Here is a 20345-nt window from a genome sequence, read left to right on the forward strand (position 1 = left end):
ATTATAACATAAAAAATCTACTTTTTTCAATGTCTAAATTTGTCTCTTAAATTTGTTATAATTATAAGTTATAATACTTTGAACAATTATTTCCATATCTAAAGTGTTTCTCGAGATATTGAGTTTATTGATTTTTAGATACACTTGTTATATCCCAGTTCAAGAAATTTAAAATTGTTGAAGGATTTCGTTTTAGTTCTTAAAAAATGTTAATTTTTGTTGTCAGATGGTCTTCGTTTATGCCTAAGCGATCTTTAAGATTTCAATGTTAATAGGTACCATTTTGGATTTAAGACACAGTCGGTGATGAAATAATAGTTATTATTCCTGCAGTTAAGCAGAGTAAGCGACGAAAATAACATTATATTTATAAAATACTGTCATGATATCAACATAACTATAATACCAGTTACGAAAAGGTATAAAAAGCATACCCAAGCTACCCTGTCAAATCGAAAACAGGCGCCAAAACATGCGGTTTCTCGCAGCGGATTGCTACGAAAAAATTCGGTTCGAGTTTTTGGAATGGATATGATGGAGGAGAAGGAGCAGGACCCGGATTTTGAATTTGGAGATGGAGATGGGGAAGGAGAAGGAGATGGAGATGGAAATGGGAATGGGACTTTGACTGTGCGACGGCCACATGCGCCGATGCCGCCGCTGGATGTTGCATGTTGCAGCGGTCGGTGCAGCGAAAGTGTTGCAGCTGTGGTAGAGAGTCTATTTTTGGGGCGATTGTGCGGCGCTGGTGCTGCCACATGTGTTGTGTGCTGCGCTGCTAAAAGGCATTGTAATGAGAGCAGAAAATAGAACCGACTCCACTTGAGCAATGTCCCATAAAGCGGGCTGCAGTTGGAGTCGAAATCGGAGTTTCGAGTTTGGCGCGCAATGTGCGGCACCAGCGATCTGAAGGCGGAAAAAAGAAAACGGCAACCAGTAACACATGGGCCCACGAGTTATGTTTTATTTTTAATCTTTCGGAGAGTCGGTCTCCAAACAAACCGGAGAGGGCACATATAAACCCGTGATAGGCGAGCGGTTCGGGACAGTCTTTGGCCGCCGCTCGACGCGCTCGAATATCGGGGATACACATATACGTCGGTGATATTGCAGGACCCACTACAGAGCCACCAACCTCGATGGGCGTCATCTACAAGATACTGAAGCAGCAACGCAGCATGGATCTCAGCCTGAGCTCGGCCACCCGGTGCAAGGTGCAGGCGGCCATCAAGCAGCGCCAGCAGCAGCGCCGCCTGGAGGATCACCTGGTGCGGGAGCAGGAGCAGGACCAGGACCCAGATCCGGATCACATCGCGAAGGACAAGGAGGAGCTGGCCGAGCAGCAGCTGCAGCAGCTCTGCCGATTCCTGGCCGAGAATGCGGCACGAAAGAAGGTGAGCACCGAGATTTTAATTGGAGTTGACCAGGGATCGGTTTTTAAAAGACACTTATAGATTGATTTGATCTTACAAGAAAATGGTATCAGAAAAAATTGAACTGAATCAGTTCGAAACTAAACTAATTTCATTAATAAACTTGGAAAAAAGAACATTCAAATTGTGTATGATAGAACTCGGCAGAGAACTTTGAGATGGATTGCATATCATTTTCAGAAAATGTTTAATAAAATAATAATAATGGTTCGCATTGAGATGAGATGATATAAGAGCAAAATGCGCACTGAAGAAATAAGTACGATTTTTTAATATGAATATTATATTTCTTTTCCCCCCAGCGCCAACGTTTCAAGCTGCAATACCAGTGCGATCTGGCTGCAGATCGGGATCAGGACCAGGATCAGGAGCCGGAGAAGGAGCACTTTCCACCGCCGCCCCACGAGATGGACCTGGAGTTCATCGAGCAGCTGCATCATCAATCCTCGTCTGCCACATCCACGAGTTCAGCTGGGCCGGCACCACGTGATAGCATCCTGCAGAAGATTCGCCACCAGATCTTCGAGAGAAAGCGGCAGAGGCAGCGCCAGCTGGCGGAGCTGGTGCAGCAGCGACTGGTGGTGTGGCGACCGTGGTAGGGGACCTCCCAGAGGACGGAGAGAGATCCGGGAACTGAGACTAGTCTAAGGGTTAGCTGTAAGGATGCATTCGGTATTATTCCTGCTGCTGTGTGATGATCGCGCTGCTCTTCCATTTTCCCACGCCTCTGCAAACCAACTTTTTTTTTTGCTGTTAACTATAGTTTACTAATAAAGATTTTTTTGGACATAATTATTTTCTTTTACCCATTAACCCGCGTCGACCAAAATGAAAGTCTCCATTGGCATGCCTCAAAATTTTTTATTCATTTAACTTTGACACCAATTAAAATTCTTTTCGTATGGAATATTTGAATGCTGTTAATGGTAAGTTATGCAATGTATTGAATGGTTTATTCGTTTAAACTCCATCTGCTTTCGTTCACGCTGCTCTGACTCTATTTTTGGATATTCTTAATTTGCCTTCGTGCTGCCTGTTCTGATTTCCGGGTTTCTGGTGTCCTAAATGCCTCAAGTTGCCTGACATTTCACTTTTTTCAATTCGTTCATCTACTTTCCTAAATATTAATTTCTCTCTTGGCTTTGAGCTGAGCTCTGGAAAACGAAAACAAAAAGATCTAATTCCATTCAATGTGATTATTCACCTTGTGTAGCTTCCAAATGCAGGGATATTCTTTGCCTCCCGACGAGTATGTAACTTTTTTTGTAACGGCTCATGTAGGTCCTTGAAAAAATTATTACTATTTTAAATTCAAATTTTGTAAATTCATAATTTACCATTTGTTTAAAATATAACAGATATATACTTTTTTGGATACTGTTTGAGATTGCAATGCAATATATTTTAAAACTATTTAACATATTTGAAAATATGGTATATATTCGGAAACCCTCATCTTTAATAAGCTTTATCAAGTTTTCTTTAACCTATCTATTTTGAAAAAAACTTAACAATTTTGTATAACATTTTCCGAAGAAGTGACTAAAATGGAATACTTAAAAACACCAACAACAAGAAAGGAAACTAGCTTCGGCAAGCCGAATTTTATATACCCTAGCAGGTAGTACCTATGGGAGCAGTATATATACAGAGCTTTCCAACTTTTAGAAAATAAAAAAAAATTTCAGAAATATAAAGATAATTTTACATTTCAATTTTATAGCGTATATGTTGTATTGTATATTTTGGCATTAATTTGGCGATCTTTTGTATGACGCTATATGATAAAGTATTCCGATTTTTATGAAATTTATTTTGTAATTATGAAGTAATGAAAAAATGCTATTGGAGTAAAAGAGAATATTATCAGTAATAACGAAGTATAATTATTTTCCTATTCGTTTCCATTTGTTATCCTATTGTTGCTATGGCAGTTATATGATTTTGTAGTCCTATTTTTTAAAAGTTTAAAATAAAATTTCGAAATCATAAAATATGATGTTTCTAAGACTAGAACAGAATATGTAAAAATAAGTGAAGCTATAATTAAAATAAGTTACTGGAGTAGAAGAGAATATGATCAAAAATAATGAAAAATAATTATTTTCATGGCAGTTATATGATTGATGATGAAATTTTGAAATCATAAAAAATGATGTTTCTAAGATTAGAACATAGTATGTAAAAAAACTGAAGCTATAATTAAAAAAAGTTACTGAAATAGACGAGAATATGATAAAAAATAATGAAATATAATTATTTTCCTATTAGTTTTCCATTTTTTATCCGATTGTTCCTATGGCAGCTTTATGATTTAGTCGTCTGATTTTTTAAAAGCTTAATTTGAAATTTTGAAATCATAAAAAATGATGTTTCCAAGATTAGAACAGAATATGTAAAAAAACTGAAGCTATAATTAAAAGAAGTTACTGGAGTAGAAGAGAATATGATAAAAAATAATGAAATATAATTATTTTCCTATTAGTTTTCCATTTTTTATCCGATTGTTCCTATGGCAGCTTTATGATTTAGTCGCCTGATTTTTTAAAAGTTTAATTTGAAATTTTGAAATCATAAAAAATGATGTTTCCAAGATTAGAACAAAATATGTTTAAAAAAACTGAAGCTACAATTAAAAGAGGTTGTTTTCATTATTTTTTCGAATATTCTATGTTTCTAAGATTAGAACATAATATGTAAAAAAAAAACTGAAGCTATAATAAGAAGAAGTTATTTTCATTATTATTAAAACTGAAAAACTAGTTCGCGTAGAAACGCACAGACGGACATGGCTAGATCGACTCGTTTAGTAATGCTGATCAATAATATATATATTTTATGGGGTCGAAACGTCTCCTTCACTGCGTTGCAAACTTCTGACTGCAATCATTATACCCTCTGCAAGGGTACACAACTCATAAAACATTTCATAGATCATGAAACCGTAATCATTATCATAAGGAATTTCTTAAAATTGCGTTGAATTTTTCGAGGAGGATCTCAACACGTAAGCTTATCCAATATATCGCTCCGATATACTTTCAGAATTTGTCCCGGGTTATATTCACTAAAATCGCTGCCAATGTAAGCTACATGCTCTCTTGAAACTCCTCTCGAATTTCGAAAAATAGACCTACACCGCTACTCGTTATAACCATACCGCCTGGAATATCGCTACTCCTAATCCATCTTCAGTAAGATAAACATTTAGATATTTGAAGATTTAATGCAATGCAATCCATAGCTTGGCCGTTGGGTTGCGAAGCACCTACTCCTGACTCTTCTCGTTGCGCGGGTAAATAGACATCACTGAAAAGTTTCGGTTGCTTTGCTTTGTTTTAATACTAGGTACACACATTTAGTTAAGATAGCTTCGCGTGCTGCAAGGGGTCAGAGGGCAGGGGTTCCTTCGGCTTGAGTTCGGGGGAGGGGACTTCCCCTTCAGACTGACAACCAAGGACGGGGGAATCTCAAATCGCGTCGATTACTCTAGATACCTAGATAACTTAGTCCTCGAATTAAAACTAGAATTAAAAGTAGAACTATAAGTAGTGCGACTACAATTAATTAACTTAACAATTCAATCTCAACACACGCAACAATCAATACAGTTTCGTCAGACGAAAGGGCTCATCAGGATGCCAGATGGATCTAGACCTCGATTGGGATCTTGATCTGGATCTGAATCTGGGGCCGGGTTGGAATCAGGGTTCCTCTTGCGCACACTTAAATGCTATAATCAATAGATACATATATGCATATATAAATATATTCGCTTAAAGTTACGCGTGTATACATAAATACGTCGTTTACATAAATATCATTCACATATAGAAATATGCAAGTGTATATAAGTATTGTATGTCTGTATATCATCGACGTCTAGCTCTCTCTCGTTGTGTGTTCGTCTTGTCTGTCTATATGTCTGTCTGTTGATGTTCTGTAGATGTTCTGTTTCTGTGTATGATTTTGTCTGTGAAAATTTGCTAAAACTAATGTATACGAGCTCCTTCATTTTCGGATGGCAAGCTATCCATTTACGATATCTTCATACCTGCATCTCTAACTGTGTTTAAGGATCCTGATCCTGCGACATACAAATCCTTCAAGCTATTTCTTGGTTCTCCTTGGCTCAAGTGGCCAGCTTTCCAGTAATCGAACTGATTTTACCTATCGATGGTTGAACTCCTGCTATCGCTTACTTTTTCTGCCGATTATTGATGCGTTTTCGATTAAGTTGAATTTATCCCTAATCCTAGTGCTACCAAAAAAAATTTATTCATATATATGTAGTTATATATACTTTTAAGGAACACACACATACACAGACACTTATATACGCAATGCGTGGCGCTGGATATCTTTTATGGTTATTTTTTCGTTTATCGCTAATCGTTTATCGTTTAACGTAATCTAAACACATCGAGAGTCGCAGGATCTTAAGCGAGAGCAGAAAAAGGGTATTCACACCTCGGCGACCTGGGGGGAATTGATGTTAGTGGATGGTGTTGGGGTTACTCTGGGCTGGGAGGGTTCTCGGAGTTCGGAAGTAGGGTCTCGAGTAGCGGATGGGTAGTTGTGGTGGTGGTGTTGGTGGGTGTTGGGCGTTGGCTAAATGCTACTCGATCGTCCCAGGCCCGAGGTGGTGGTAATATGGTGCTTCTGATGGCCCTTGTCCACCTTAGTGAAGCACGCCATTGGCAAGCCGGGGGCGGTCCTCGGGTTCTGCGGGGGTGAGAGTCAGCGCCGGTATTGCCGGATGAAAATTAGATTTAGTTCGGCTTGATGTTCCCGGTCCGTTTCCGGTTCCGGGTCCGATTCCGATTCCGGCTACTGCTACAGTCCCGGCGGTGGCCGGTGGACTGCCACTCACCTCGTGCTCGGCCTGGTGGCAGAACTTGCCCTTGAGCCAGGGCCACTTGATGGTCCGCACCAGGGTGTTGCGGAAGTCCTCGCTGAACAGGCAGTAGATGTAGAAGGTCAGCGAGTAGTTGATCAGCTCCAGCAGATTGGCGCTGGCCCGGAACACCTGGAACGGGAAGCTCGGGTAGACCTCCGAGGCGATCGTCATGTGGAGAATGGCCATGGGCGAGACGCAGACGAGGAACAAGATCGAGGTGCTGCCGAGCAGCAGGAACAATCGCCGCTCCTCGGCGAACTTGCGAGGATCGTCGTCCTTCATATATCCGTGGGCGTGTGGGCGGCTCAATACCATCTGCCTGCGGCGCTCGCAGGTCCGCCTGTAGACCATCATGATGCGCATGTTGAGGCCCCCGATCACCAGAGTGGGCACCAGCTTGAAGATCACCTCGAGCATGATCTTGTAGACGCGGTAGAAGATGGTCTGCTGGTAGATCGTATTGTCGCGTCGCAAGTACACATAGACGTCGCTCGAGCCGAAGATGCACTTGATCAGTTCGCCGCGGAAGATGCTCGGTAGGTAGACGATCACCGTGGCCAAGCAGGTGAGGAAGACCACAACGCTATCGGGATGGGGGGGAAAATGGAGTTGAGTAGGGGGGGTTTCGGGCACTGAAGGCATGCTTACCCAGGTGGTCCCATCACCGGTCGAGCGAATCCGGGGTGGCACACGGACACGTAACGCTCGATGGTCAGTACTAGTAACATCATTACGCCGACGCCTGGCAGCCCCGGAAAAGGTGGGGTTAGGGTGGAAAGCAAGGGTCAATATTAAATCAGGGTAAGCCCAAACATGTTATTTAAGTAATTAGATCTGAATACATCAACCAATTTGCTTAAAACATTAGATATCATGGATAATTCTAAAATTCTATGTAATTTTGGAACCCCTTTGTTTCTACTTAGTATAAAACTCGTTGAACTTAAAGCTGGGTCCAACCTTCAAGCTTTCTAAGAGAGCCAGAGCTTCGCCCTGTGAAAGCTCTCCCTGTTGCAAATCCTACATCCGAGACGAGACTCACCCAAACAGCCGTTGCCCAAATAAAGCTCCAAGTGGGCGGTGTAGAAGGCGGGCCCAAACTCCTCCCACTGGCCTCGATCCTTGTGCACCAGCATGCGGATGCCGAAGGGGATGGCGAACACGATGGCCAAAAGGGCGGCGGTGGAGTAGGCTGAAAGGGATGAGGGGGAGTAGAACAACAAAGGGATTAACTCGGGCAAATCTATAAAAATGTCCTTTATGGCTGGGTTTATGGCATAATTATGGCGCCGTTTCCGCCCTCCATGTGGCAACAGGAAGTCCTGGCACACACACACACACACTCCCGCTCACTTGAGTCGCAGCCCAAATGAATGGCTTTGCTTTCCGGTTCCCTTTTCTTGACTTCCTCAGCGCTGCCTCCTGTTTTCCCCCTCTTTTTCTTTTTTGTTGATAACTTTTTCCCTTGTGCGTGCGCTTGTGTGTTGTTTATTGATTTATTATTTTGTTTATGACCATATAATTACATTATTACTAATATCATGTGCGGCCTGCTGCCCTGCTGCTTCCCGCCAAATTGCTGTGCACACAGGGCCTAATGTTCGATGTATGACTTCCCCGAAAACGGGGGGAGGCCACCGGCTGGCCCCCATAATGATGGGCATCTAATTGGGTACAGGGACACATCAATATAAATGTCAGTTTTGTTTGCCCCAAGCCTGACAAGTGTCCTGTCCAACAGCCCTTCACCGCCACTCGACCAGCCCCTTCCACGCGAAAATCTCTGGTGCCTGCCTTGTCGGCAGTGGAATTTCCTTTTGAGGACTGACTTTTCGGATTGCCGGACCGCCGGACCGGTGATGGAGTGGCCTTTGGACGAGATCCTTGTGAAATTTATTTAAACAGCTGAGATCGGGGATCTCCCCGGCGTGTCCCCGGGGCCTGTTGCCACTTTGGCATTCCCCGGTTGGCAATAAAACATTTTTGCCCATCCCCAGCTGCATAACTTTGGTCAAAACACACACGAGGAGCCCCCCGGAGGAAAGGACGAGGAGCAGCGAGGGGACACCATTTGGTGGCAATGACCGCCAAATAACAAATGGGCCGCCAGTCGGTTGGCATCGTAAAAAGGCTGCGAGCAGCAAAATATTTTTGTTATTTTAATAAAATGAGCAGCGTGTTGGGTGGCGCTCTGATTTCGGTCATTATTACTCATGCCGGCGAGGCTCTTCACAACTTTTATTTACTGCCACTTGAGCAAAGCCGAGGAGGCTGGTGATATTTCAGCCAGAGTCACCAGCCAAAGGGTCTCGCTTTGCATTTCTCCTTCTGGTTCTCCTTCTGCTCCCAAGGACCCCAGTCCTTTTCGAAGGACCCTACTTCTGCACTTCACCCGACTGAAGGCAGTCGAAAGGGCAATCAATTATGCTGCCATAGCATGCGTATTACATTTGAAGCATTTTACATTTTATTTTCGCATCTTGCAGGGCCCTTTCCCCCGAGCCTCCCTTGGCCTATATACCCTTTTATGGGGTACTAAAATCGCAGTCAGATCGGCCACACACTTTTGGCCCATGGCAGGTCATAAAGTCGGGGGCTTAGAAGGGCGGTAATTGGGCACGAGCCTTGAGGTAGTTCTTATCCTGATTCGAAAATGATAGCAAAGTTCAAAGCGGAAATCCATAAAAACAATGCTTCAGGTCTGAATACAGTTAGATCGAGGAATTTGCATCCTTCGGGCTCAGCCAGGTAAAACAACCAATCTAGCCCACACAGATATACAAGTTTTTAGGATATTATGGTCTTATGAAGTTCAGTATTACTTCTTTCTAGATACGCCATATTGCTTGTTGCTCTCTATTTTTATTTCGGAGAGTTTTAAAAATGGCTGCCTCGATGTTAGAGAGCTTTCAAAGAAAGGAGATCCCAGAAATGGCACTCCCTAATGTCAAAGTCACATCGTTCACTGTTCGAAATAATACTTAATAAATTTTCCAATGTCAAACTGGTCCCTACAATTCACTTTTTGTAGGGTATCCTACGACTCGTCTTGCCAGTATTCTCCCTTGACAAGTAAAGTGAGTCGCCTGCTTTTGTTGTCCTTGCTCGCTGCCTTTTTTCGGTGGGGCTGGGCTCACAATGACTGATAGTCGAGCTAAAAATTACCAGCAAGTGGCGGCGTTGACAAAGTTGCCTTTTCTCCCGCCCGAAAAGTGGGACCGGAAGTGGAGCTCATTAATCAATTAAAGCGCCATAAAGCAAACGAGTGTCTAATAGAGTTGACAAGCTGTCTAATACAGCAGAAAGTTGGAGGATGGGCGTGGTCCGGGGCAGACTTAGGGGCTCTGCATAAATTTTCACGGGTTAACCGGTCTCATCTAATGAAATAACTTTCAATGAAGCTGCACAGGCACACGTCGGTGCGCATACATTAGCCGCATTGTGGCAGCTTCAATTTCGCCAGAAATCGTCGGGGTTAATGAATAAATTCTGGCACACAATGGCCCAATGCGGCAATGGGGGGGACTGGGATTGGCGAGTACGGAGTAAGGAATACATATGTTCTAAAGCGAAACTCAATTTGGCAATCAGTCAAGAGTCGAGCCCGATTCCCTGCCATCCACAGATCAAACTCCACCCCGCCCGGAATGCCAATGAGGCTGAGGAAATTCAATGTTTGCGTGGGCGAAGACGTACGAGTGTGTCCCTGGGCCAGAAATCCAATATGGGCTATCGCAAATCATACTCCAAATGGGAAATGAACATGGTATTTAGGCTTGCTGTGCTGCAAAGACAAAAAATAATTCTGCCAGAGGAGAAGACCTCCTAATCGCATGTAGAGTAAGAGCTCCATGGCGGATTCATTAGGCGCTACTGTGGTGGAACTCCGGTGAACAATGGGAATATGCTGCATTTTTAGTCAATACCCACACAAATTAGAAATGGATACTCCTAGCATTTGATGAAAAAGCTCAGCGAGGAAGCCGTAAATTCACTAATCACTGCGTCGCAAGTCAATGCACATGTGCTTTGTCATTGGACATTTCTTTCGGGCTAACAATTATTTGAAAGGGATACTGTTCGCATTTGAAAATTCCCCACTCCGTGGGCCAACCAAAAATTTCGCCTAATTGGATGAAAAACAAAACCAATAGGCCCAGCCACGCATGTTTCAAAGGACCCTTCCATTTGCACTAATTGAATTGTTAATTGGGAAAATGTGCAAAAGATATTGTTGATGAAAATTGCAATTGCTCGTCGGTTCCACATTGGCCGCGCTTCCACAAATCAATTCTAACCACCAGTGCTCTGTAGCCTAATGAGCTGCTGTAAGTTAATATTCGAAATATTTGCAGATTCAAAAATTCATTAGCTTTATGTAAGTTAATATCTGACATTTTTGAATTCAATGGGAGTTACCAAACAAAAATTGTATCAATTTTATCAAAGGAGTTCATCCCTTAACCTCATTATTTTGTGTAAATGTGCAGGGAAAATACTGATTATGATGGGAGGTGTTCCTAATCAACAGGCCTAAAAATAAAAGGGGGCCTTGTGGCCACCAGAATCAGAGGCTGTTCAATCTGGATGGTAGTCTCAGGTAATTGGGCATGCCATGGATTTCCATAACCGTCATATTAGCTGACCTCTGGCCCTAGGCATTCACATTAGTGGCTCAAATAGTTGATTACTGGCTTGCATTTTTGAATTCAATGGAAGTTACCAAACAAAAATGTTATCAATTTTATCAAAGGAGTTCACCCCTTAACCTCATTATTTTGTGTAAATGAGCAGGGAAAATACTGATTATGATGGGAGGTGTTCCTAATCAACAGGCCCAAAAATTAAGGGGGCCTTGTGGATGCCAGAACCAGAGGCTGAATGGTAGTCTAAGGTAATTGGGCATACCTTGGATTTCCATAACCGTCATATTAGCAGACCTATGGCCCTGGGAATTCACATTAGTGGCTCAAATAGTTGAATACTGGCTTGCATGCGGTTGTCGATTAATTGGGATTCCGCCTGCCGAAATGGATATGGCAGTGAGTTCGGTCTTTTGGCCCTGGGAACTTGCCTGCTGGTTGGGCTTTGGAAATGTGTGTGTGGTCAAGGACTCCTCGGAGGAGGTGCCGTGTGGCACATATGTGTGCTTACCCCTCATGTAGATGTAGGCGGTGCCACGCATGTTGCGCCTGGTGAGCACAATCAGGTTGAGCACGTTGCCGATGATGCCCATGGCGCAGATGATGGGCAGCACCAGGCCGTAGCAGTACTCCCTCAGCGATTCGGTCCGCGGGTCCTCCACATCCTGCAAGGATAGTAAACAAGTGGGTGTAAGTGTAAGTGTGGGAAACAGGACGGCAGCTCGTAAATCATCTCTTTGTGGCTTCGCCTGCTTTGTTGGCTCTCCGATGGGCTGCCGCAGATAAAAATTCAATAGTCAACTTGACACTTTTATTTTGTGACTTTTTATGCACACACGCATTCCCCACATGCCTCACATGCCCCATTCCTAAGCCCCTCCTGCTTCCTTGCTCCTTTGCTGCCACATGTTCCCCCTTTTGCCACCCTTTGCCGCCTTTTGTTTTTCATGTTTGCATCGCCTTGAGCCAGAGTTGCGAACAAAGCAGCTTTCGGTTGTCAGTCAGAAAGCTGGGGCTTTTTTTTTAGCAAGGTACAAGGCTCCTGGCCCTCTGAAGCCGATATGAAAATGCCCTTTCTTTTGTTCTAGTTTATGAAACTTAAATGGGGAAATCTGTGCTAAATAGCAATAAATAAAACAACTCTGTTGCATGTTGAATATGTTTTGATAAGGACTGTTTGTACCTTCAGAAGCTTGTTCAGACAACAACTAAATAACAAATATTTAAAACATTTTTAAAATGTCCCAAGCCTAAATTTTTTATTTCTACATTACCTCACGTTTTATTAGAAGAATATATTTTGACTGATAAATTTAAAAAAAAGTACCAATATAGTTCGGCTTAACCTTTTGTTTTTCTTAAATGCGCCTTGAGAAACCCATTTCTTGGTCCTAAAGCCAACAATCAAGGATACAGACTTTTGATTTCCGTAACATTTTGTTTACAAAGTTTTAAAAGCTAAGTCAAAATGAAAAAACATCTCGTTCTAATCTTGGTCTTGTTTACCAAGGGCCAGCTAGATTTTAAAGAGTTAAGGGAACCTGGCAACTGGGTGTATCCAAGATACGGAGGCCTTGCAACTGAGCCTGCTGTGCCCTGAAATGAGCAATTCCCCGATTTTGCCCCTTTCGATGGCCCTGCTGTTTGGCTGCAAAACATTTGTGAAAAACATTTCCCGTGGCGCCCGAAAGTAGGCAACAGTTTTTCTGCGCAGCAGGCATCGTTCGAAGGCCACGCAGGACCTGGGCCAACTAACTGGCCCAAGGTGCGAGATGGCCGAGAAACAAGGACCAGAAGGACCAGAAATCAACCGACTAGAATCGCCACTGCTCAATGGCCAGGACGCACTCACACTTACCCGATAGAAGTCGTCCCGCAGGTCGCTGCTAAAGACGGACGTGGCATTGGCGGCCAGGACCTCGGCGCTGCTGGTCAGATTGGAGCCCCAGATGAACGAGCAGTAGGCGGGATCCTCTTCGGTGTTATAGAGTCTCGTTATCATAGTTCCTCCGATGATACCTCCGCTGCGAATCGAGTTTAATTTGTGTAAGTAAAGCGCAGAGCACCCGCACCCCCTGAGAAATTGCGTGTAAAAATAGTCCGGGCTCATGAATGAATGGCTTTGGAATGCCTCCCTCCGATTGCCAAGTAATTTAAATAGGGAGAAGCAAGCCAAACCGAGCCGACTGTGACGCGACCAGCGGAAACGGAAGCGTTCACTTGTACACAGTGCGATAAAAACAAAGCACTCACACTAACAAACACCAGCGATAAGGGGCGGACTGCCAGTTGGCGGAACAATTGCGACTTTGATTGCCGACGCGCAGCACAAACAAATCAACGAAAAATTGAAAAGCAACTGCCAGAGAGACGTAAAAATAAAATGCTGGAAATAATTGCGGCCCGTAAATAAGTTGGCAATGAATGGTACTGAATGAGGGGACCCTGGAGGGGTAGGGGGATATTGCGGGGAATGGTATTTATAGACCTATATATATATGAATCGCATCTGGAGGCCTTACCTGTTCGGATCCGGGGTAGTAGTGGCTCCACTAAGCCGGTTTAGTGCTCGGAGTGCTGCCAGCGTACTTCGGCATTGGGTTCATAGAATCGTTGCCGGTGACACGCCCGGGCAGAATTGGTTTCGATCCTGGCAGTCCTGGCAAGCTGCATCTTCTGTTGGGGAGACCTGGGATGGAGAAAGACTGTTACTTGGCTGTCTGTCGAACTTTTGTCCCCGTCACGTGGGTGTTTTATTATGCGACAGGACACTCAGGACGCGATGGAGGTGGCGGTGTCTCACATTATTATTGACGTGTGGGCTGCGGCAACAGGTGTGCTTTATTTGTTGCCACTCCCACACAGAGGCAAGGGGTGGCGCCCGGCTAAGCGCTAAAATCAACGTTGACAGGCAGCAGAAATTCGTATAAGATATTTGATAAATTGCCCCCGAGCGTGGCCAACGAGCGGAAATGTCGGGGGTAGGAATTATAAAAAAAGAATGCCGGAGCTGAGTGTGCCGGGCTTTAAGGGCTAATGGTTTTGTGTGTCGGGGTAGCCGTGTGTCAAAATGGTGAAATGGTGAAATGGCAAAAAGCGTGGCCTGCAGCTGCCCGAAAGTATGCAGCACTCTTTGCGGCTGACGACATTTGCATATCACGCATACGCACTGTGGCCGCGCTGGGGAAAGCATGGCTTGGCATAGCACTCGGAACACCTTGCTTAGAGCTTTGTGCGGTGACACAAACATGACACAAACTTAATTTCCCCAAGGCACCACATAAAAGCCATCGAAAGCAAGAGCGACTGGGGGATTGCGGTTGCCGGCGAGAGTGCTCACTGTACGACACCTGCATTGAGTCCAGGATCCGGTATCCGGGATGCGGATTCCGTGTGCGTCTGTTTGTTTCCCCACCTCGGTCCGAGTCCTGGATCCTGGCATAATTTATGCCTGCGATTATCATAATAATTCGCCAGACCTGTCCGACACACACGACTGCCTCGCTGGTTGCTCAGTGGTTCGGGGTGGTTCAGGGTGGTTCTTGGGGTGGTTTAGGGTGGCTTAGGGTGGTGCTGGGGCGTCGACTGTCAACTGTCGCTTGTTAGTTTTTGGTTTTCGAGCTCTTCGTCGCTGCTGTTTGCCGAGCACTTACAGTTATTGCGGTTTAGTTTGCCTGGCGAATAAATAGAAGCCCGGATCGGTTTGGATCGGTTCGGCTCGTCTGGATTCGTTTGGGTTCGGTTTGGTGGGCGGGTCCTGCCAAACCACCTCCCCCCCCCCTGCCAGGGATTTGTTTTACATTTTACGTTTCCCTTTCTGGCTGGCTGTGTGTAGTTTTTGCTTGGCTTTTTCATTTTATTCGGTTAACAAACAGCAGTTTGTCATTTAAACAAACATGGGGGCCCTGGTGCAGGGGGAACGGGGACAAATGCCATGCGAGAGTGACTTGGCCTGTTTATCTTCCCACCGAAACGCAGGACAACCAAAAAAAAGATAAAATGGCTACACGAATAAAAAAGCAAAGCCAAAACCGAAGCGTAGCTTAATGGACCTGCTAGGGGTTTTCCCCGTTTTCCCCCGATTTTCCCCGATTTCCCTCTTTTTTCCACAGCGATCCATCTATCTATATCCCTGTCTGCTGCCGCATGTGTGCTGGCATGATTAATGCCTTTGTTTACATTTCCCGCTTCACGTTTTGGTTATTTTCTTTTGGTGTTTGGGGCGGGCAGCCCCCATTTCCCCAATTTTCCCCATTTCCCCCATTTGTATATTTGCGGCCGGGCCTGGCAGGCGAATGATATGTTTAACAAAAAAGTTTAACGCAAATTAAGTCAAACTGGCAGCGCTTAACGATGTGCCACATAGATGAATATCCTTGCATGTGTGCCCCGCCATATGCCTGTGCGAGTGGACAGTTTTTCCATTTTCTGGACGGTTCTGGGCTACTGGCTCTTTAATTTACACACCAAATGATGTGGCCCTGGTGACAAGCAGGCAGGACAAGCTAGCCGGACAAGCCCTGGCAGCCAGGATACACAGACGAGCACACACTCGTGTGGACACCCACACCCGGACAGACGGCAAATTAAGTTTTTCCAGCAACAAGAATGGGCAAACTGTAAAAGGAAATCAACTCAAGACAAAGTTTAAGTAGATTCCCAGAATACTGGAAGGGGGAAAAGCCAAGGACAGTGGGTCTGAGTGCGGGAACTACCCCTAAAAAAAATCAACAAGGGAAAACGATATTGCCGATGGACTCGACTATCACATACCCTTTAATCAGATATGGGAGTGCGCGGGAGATGGAGATATGCATGCAGGTACTCGGCTGTTTCCAAGATGGCACACCACACAAACAAGCCTCCTATCGTCTATTTCTTTATTTGCCTATAACTTTATAATTAATGGTCCGAATTAAACGATTTTTGGTATGTATATGGGTATTGATAAAACGAACAAAATCTCATTTATATTTTTACAAAATTTACGCCAGACAGACCGATTCAGCGTTGTGGGCGTTTGTGGGCGTTAGAGTGGGCGTTAGAGTCCAATGAAATAAACTTGTACTGCGTAGGAAGCCCAAGAATCCGCATGCTTAATCCCAGGATTCTAGCTCTTATAGTTTTCGAGTTCTCAGCATTTGTACGGACAGACAGATGGACAGATGGCTAGATCAACTCCGCAAGTGATCCTGATCAACAGGTACGGAAACGCTGTTTACTCTACGAGTAACGTATATAATAATTACTATAGGTAATGCTCTCGGTTTAATGATGGGAAATACTAGATGTTTTTCGAAAGTTGAAAGTTATAATTCCTTATCTCTATCGAATTTAATGCATTTTTCTCATTCTGTAAGACAAGATTGATAATCTTATTAAATCAATTTTGTTTCTAATTCCGATTCTAAATCAGACCTTAGCCGACTTGGACTGCGTTGGTTTCTTTCGGCACCATTGTGCGTCTCCCGTCGGAAAAGTTGTCCAATCTGTCGGTGGTGCTTCCTAATCACCTTCCCTGCCCCCATAAAATGCACACACACACACACACACGATAAACTTGTTCCATCTGTTGGCCAAAGTCGTTGAGCGCTGAGCGTTGAGCGTTGACAGCCTCCCATGTGTGTCCTTTCTGACCATTAAGTTTTTAATTTCCCTGGCAGGACATGGCCGCTCCTGCTGCTGCCATGGCTGCTTCTGTTTGCTGACCACCTTTTGGCGACTCGCATTTTTTCGGCTTTGTTTGCTTTTAATTACGCAATCATTTTATTTAATTTTTTCCGCCCTCCAATTAAGCTTTTAATTAAAGCCCCAAGGCAACTGAAACCGAAACAGAATCAGAATCAGAAACTTCTCGGACTTCTGGGCCCTGGTTTCCCGATTTTCCGATGGCTCGCTAAACGAGTTTTTAATCGAAAACTTATCGCAAGGAGCGGCAAAGAGTGGCGCCTGCGCTGCCCGATTAATTTTCAATTTAAATTTACATTTGTATGCACAGCTCAGCACGGCATACTAGCAACTTCGGCCATAAATTGGCATGACCAGTTGACGTTGTCGCTCGGCAGTTATCGAAATTGCTTAACGGCAATGGTCGTTCCGCCGGGATTGCCACCCACAGCGAGATAAACATGCAAAGTGGGGGGTGTCCTTAGAGTCCTGGCGGGTCACCAGCGTGCGTATCCACGGGGAGAAACTAGTGGGCTTACGCCCTATTAAGATCTTAGGGGCACGTCTACATTAATGTGAACGCCTGGCGTGTGGAAAGTCTAGAGTGCCTTAGCGAAGGGAGCTTGGAGTGCATATTTTTGAAATCAGCTTTAACTATGAGTTGATCTCACTTCGTTATGCGTTAGTGAAGTGAGATGTGCATATTTTTGAAATCGGCTTTAAATATAAATTTATCTCACTTTGATTTTCGTTAGTGAAGTGAGCTTGGAGTGCATATTTTATAAGACAGCATAAGTATGAGCTGATTTCACTTTTTTCGAAAACTGTCTCAAACATTTTTTTTTTTAAAGGTTCATGTTTTAAGGTAATACATTTATTTAAATATGTATTTATTTTTATTTAATATCATTCAAATCTTAATTTAAAATTAAGGGCCACACTGAGGTTTTGAAATCACTTATTAGGGTGTCTAAAAGTAGGCATTGAAAAAAGTCGTCTAGCGCACTGGGTTAAAATATATTGTTGCATACTTTTTTGAAAACTTGAATGATTTCATTGGCACCCTTTCGAAATCACTTGTTACGGTGTCTAAAAATATGGAGTGAATAAAAGATTTTTTCTATTCTTTTTTGGATCGAAAATATATTGTTGCATACTTTTCGACACCTTTATTAGTGTTTTGAAAATTGAGTGATTTAGGTGGCACCCATTCGAAATCACTTATTAGGGTGTATAAAAGTAGGCAGTAAACGAACAATTTCGTTGAGGATTTTTTAAATTTTTTTTTGGATTGAAAATATATTGTTGCTTACTTTTCGACACCTTTATAAATGGTTTGAAAACTTGAGTGATTTCAGTGGCACATTTTTTGAAATCACTTTTTGGGGATGCTACAAGTTGGCAGTAAAAAAACGTCGTTATGGATTTTATCATTTCTTTTTTCGATCGAAAATATATTGTTGCATACTTTTAGACACATTTAAAAGTGGTTTAAAACTTGAGTAATTTCGGTGGCTCCCTTTCACTTATTAGGGTGTCTAAAAGTAGGCACTGAAACAAGTCGTCTTGCGCACTAGATCAAAATATATTGTTGCATACTTTTAAACACCTTTATATGTGGCTTGAAAACTTCAGTGATTTCGGTGGCACCTATTCGAAATCACTTATTAGGGTGTGTAAAAACAGGAAGTTAAGGAACAACATCGTTAAGGACTTTATCTATTCTTTTTTGGATCCAAAATATATTGTTGCATATTTTTGGACACTCATATAAGTGGTTTTAAAATGAGTGAATTTATTGGCACCCTTTCGAAGCCACTTATTAGGGTGTCTAAAAGTAGGGAGTGAAAAAAACGTCGTTAAGGATTTTAACCACTTATTTTGGATCGAAAATATATTGTTGCATTCTTTTATACACTTTTATAAGTGGTTTGTAAACTTAAGTGATTTCGCTGGCACCCTTGGCAAGAAAACAAAGTTTACAAATGCTTATTAACCATAAGCTTTTCAAAAGTTTTTCCAGAAATTTGAGAAATCTCTGATCCTTTTTCGCCGTGTCCCTGGGCCATTCTCAGTCCATATTTCGATTAGTGTCCCCCGGGGGCACCGCCGTTAACTGCTGCCAGCTGATGCCGTTGATGGCCGTTTAACATTTGACCCACACATTTTAAGCTCGTTCTGGCAACCGGAGTTTGTCAGTTTCAACTGGCGGGACTTGGCTTTAAATAATGTTGTGCTGCCACTCGACAAACGTGACTTTAGCCGCCAGTTTGGATTGGGTTCACTTTCGCTTTCGGACTGGAACTGGAACTCAAACTGAAAGTGAAACTGAAACTGAAGAGGGGTGTCGCTGTCCCAGGGCCATTGTTGTTGAATCTGAATCTGAATCTGCGAGCTACGAACTGCGAACTGCGAACTGCGAACTACGAGCTGCTGGCACAGGACATAACTTGTAATAACGCGCTGACCCCGACACGAACACACACAAGAGCACTAATACCAACACTAACACTGGCACTAACACGCACACATGGACGCGCGGCAAAAAGGGGGAGAGCAAGGGGGCGTGGTCGGTGGATTGTCGTTGGCGGGAAAATGCACTCAAAATGAAAATGAAATGTCAACTTACCCGCAGAGGCGTGCGAAGGGCAGAGATGACGCTCTCGTTGCGGCTGCTGCGTTTTGTGGCAGCAACACGTTGTTGTTGCTTGTGTTGCAGCTGTATTGCTCTTGTTTTTTACTAGTGGTGGTGGTGGTGCCAAAGCTGGTCTATTGTTGTTGCTGCTGATGGCAGTGGCAGTCGTTCTTGGGCAACTTATTCGCTACTGGCTAGAGTCTTAGTTTCTTGGCAGTGACTGTGGCAACCTTAATTGGCAGTGTCTCGGTGGGCGACGAGATGGATGGTGCCGGACGAGAAGGATCTGTGTGGGAGAGGCGAAACATAAATCTGCACTTAAGTGCGTTCGGCGGTTGCAGTTTGGCAAAGGGCTTAAGGCCCCACACACACAGGCACACAGGCACCCACACACTCACCCAGAAAGTTGGCGCTGCTGTTGCCTACTTTTGTGCGCCAAAAAGTTTTTTGCGCCTTTTAATCCCTTTCCCTTCGGACTGAAACTGAAACTGAATTTGAACTCACTCACTGTTCGACACTATATCTTTTTAGTTTTTTTTTTTATTTTTTTTTTTATACTGGTACCACTAACAAGTTCGGTACTCTGCACTCAAGGCAGCTCCACTCAAATTGTATGCGCACTTTGGTTTATTTTTGGCTCTTTCGCAGGCCCTCCAGCGAACGAACAAAAAAAAAATGAAAAAAAAAATGCAAAAAAAATGCAAAAAAAAGTAATCTGAAGAATTGGCAGTATGATCTGTTGCTGCTGGTTGGCGGACCGTTGGCCAGTTGATGCTACTACTGCTGCTGCTCCAGTTGCTGCTGCTCCAGCTGGTGTTGCTGCTGCGACACGTCCATGCCGTTCGACTGCCCACGAGCAACTGAGTGGCAACTGGCTGTGCGCCTCCTCTTATAGACATTGAACGCTGGTTGAACGAGGCGGTTGAAAGCCCCGAAATTCCCTGCTTTCAACGGAAAAGGGGGGAAATTGGGGGAGTGCGATTTCCCTGCTTGAGTGCAGGGAGCTGGTTGATCAACAGGATGGTCGCTGCTGCAGCTGCAGCTGCTGCCTTTCCTTTCTTTATCTT

The 20345-nt window shown here is 43.8% G+C and overlaps 2 protein-coding genes across 3 annotated transcripts; one reads left to right on the forward strand and one right to left on the reverse strand.

Annotated features, from left to right (window-relative positions):
• Window positions 1-249: 249 nt before the first annotated feature.
• On the forward strand, window positions 250-2607 carry Him (Holes in muscle). Its single transcript, XM_065867431.2, has 2 exons — window positions 250-1394; window positions 1736-2607. The coding sequence occupies exons 1-2, from the start codon at window positions 1140-1142 to the stop codon at window positions 2030-2032; spliced, it is 552 nt and encodes a 183-aa protein (XP_065723503.2). The 5' UTR covers window positions 250-1139; the 3' UTR covers window positions 2033-2607.
• A 2103-nt stretch (window positions 2608-4710) lies between these two features.
• LOC108010408 (probable G-protein coupled receptor B0563.6) lies at window positions 4711-20119 on the reverse strand. 2 transcript variants are annotated; one of them, XM_036820144.3, is made up of 9 exons: window positions 19677-20119; window positions 19273-19564; window positions 13499-13665; window positions 12835-13000; window positions 11488-11641; window positions 7376-7525; window positions 6982-7075; window positions 6307-6916; window positions 4711-6158 (listed from the first exon to the last, which is right to left on the reverse strand). In XM_036820144.3, exons 4-9 carry the CDS (start codon window positions 12976-12978, stop codon window positions 6045-6047), a joined length of 1266 nt encoding a protein of 421 aa, XP_036676039.1. In that variant the 5' UTR covers window positions 12979-13000; window positions 13499-13665; window positions 19273-19564; window positions 19677-20119; the 3' UTR covers window positions 4711-6044. The 2 variants fall into 2 exon arrangements, with proteins under 2 accessions (XP_036676039.1, XP_036676037.1); XM_036820142.3 differs by having other exon boundaries at window positions 4711-6916.
• Between the last annotated feature and the right edge of the window lie 226 nt (window positions 20120-20345).

This window comes from Drosophila suzukii, chromosome X (assembly GCF_043229965.1).
Source record: "Drosophila suzukii chromosome X, CBGP_Dsuzu_IsoJpt1.0, whole genome shotgun sequence".
Lineage (NCBI taxonomy): Eukaryota > Metazoa > Arthropoda > Insecta > Diptera > Drosophilidae > Drosophila > Drosophila suzukii.

Excerpts from the sequence above, each read along its gene's own strand:
- Him (XM_065867431.2), top strand. The coding sequence starts at position 1,140 with ATGGGCGTCATCTACAAGATACTGAAGCAGCAACGCAGCATGGATCTC. Across the intron at positions 1,395-1,735 it reads AGAATGCGGCACGAAAGAAG|CGCCAACGTTTCAAGCTGCA; the intron begins GTGAGCACCGAG and ends TTTTCCCCCCAG.
- LOC108010408 (XM_036820142.3), bottom strand. The coding sequence starts at position 12,978 with ATGATAACGAGACTCTATAACACCGAAGAGGATCCCGCCTACTGCTCG. Across the intron at positions 11,642-12,834 it reads TGCGGGACGACTTCTATCGG|GATGTGGAGGACCCGCGGAC; the intron begins GTAAGTGTGAGT and ends CTATCCTTGCAG. Across the intron at positions 7,076-7,375 it reads TTTGGGCAACGGCTGTTTGG|GCGTCGGCGTAATGATGTTA; the intron begins GTGAGTCTCGTC and ends CGGGGCTGCCAG.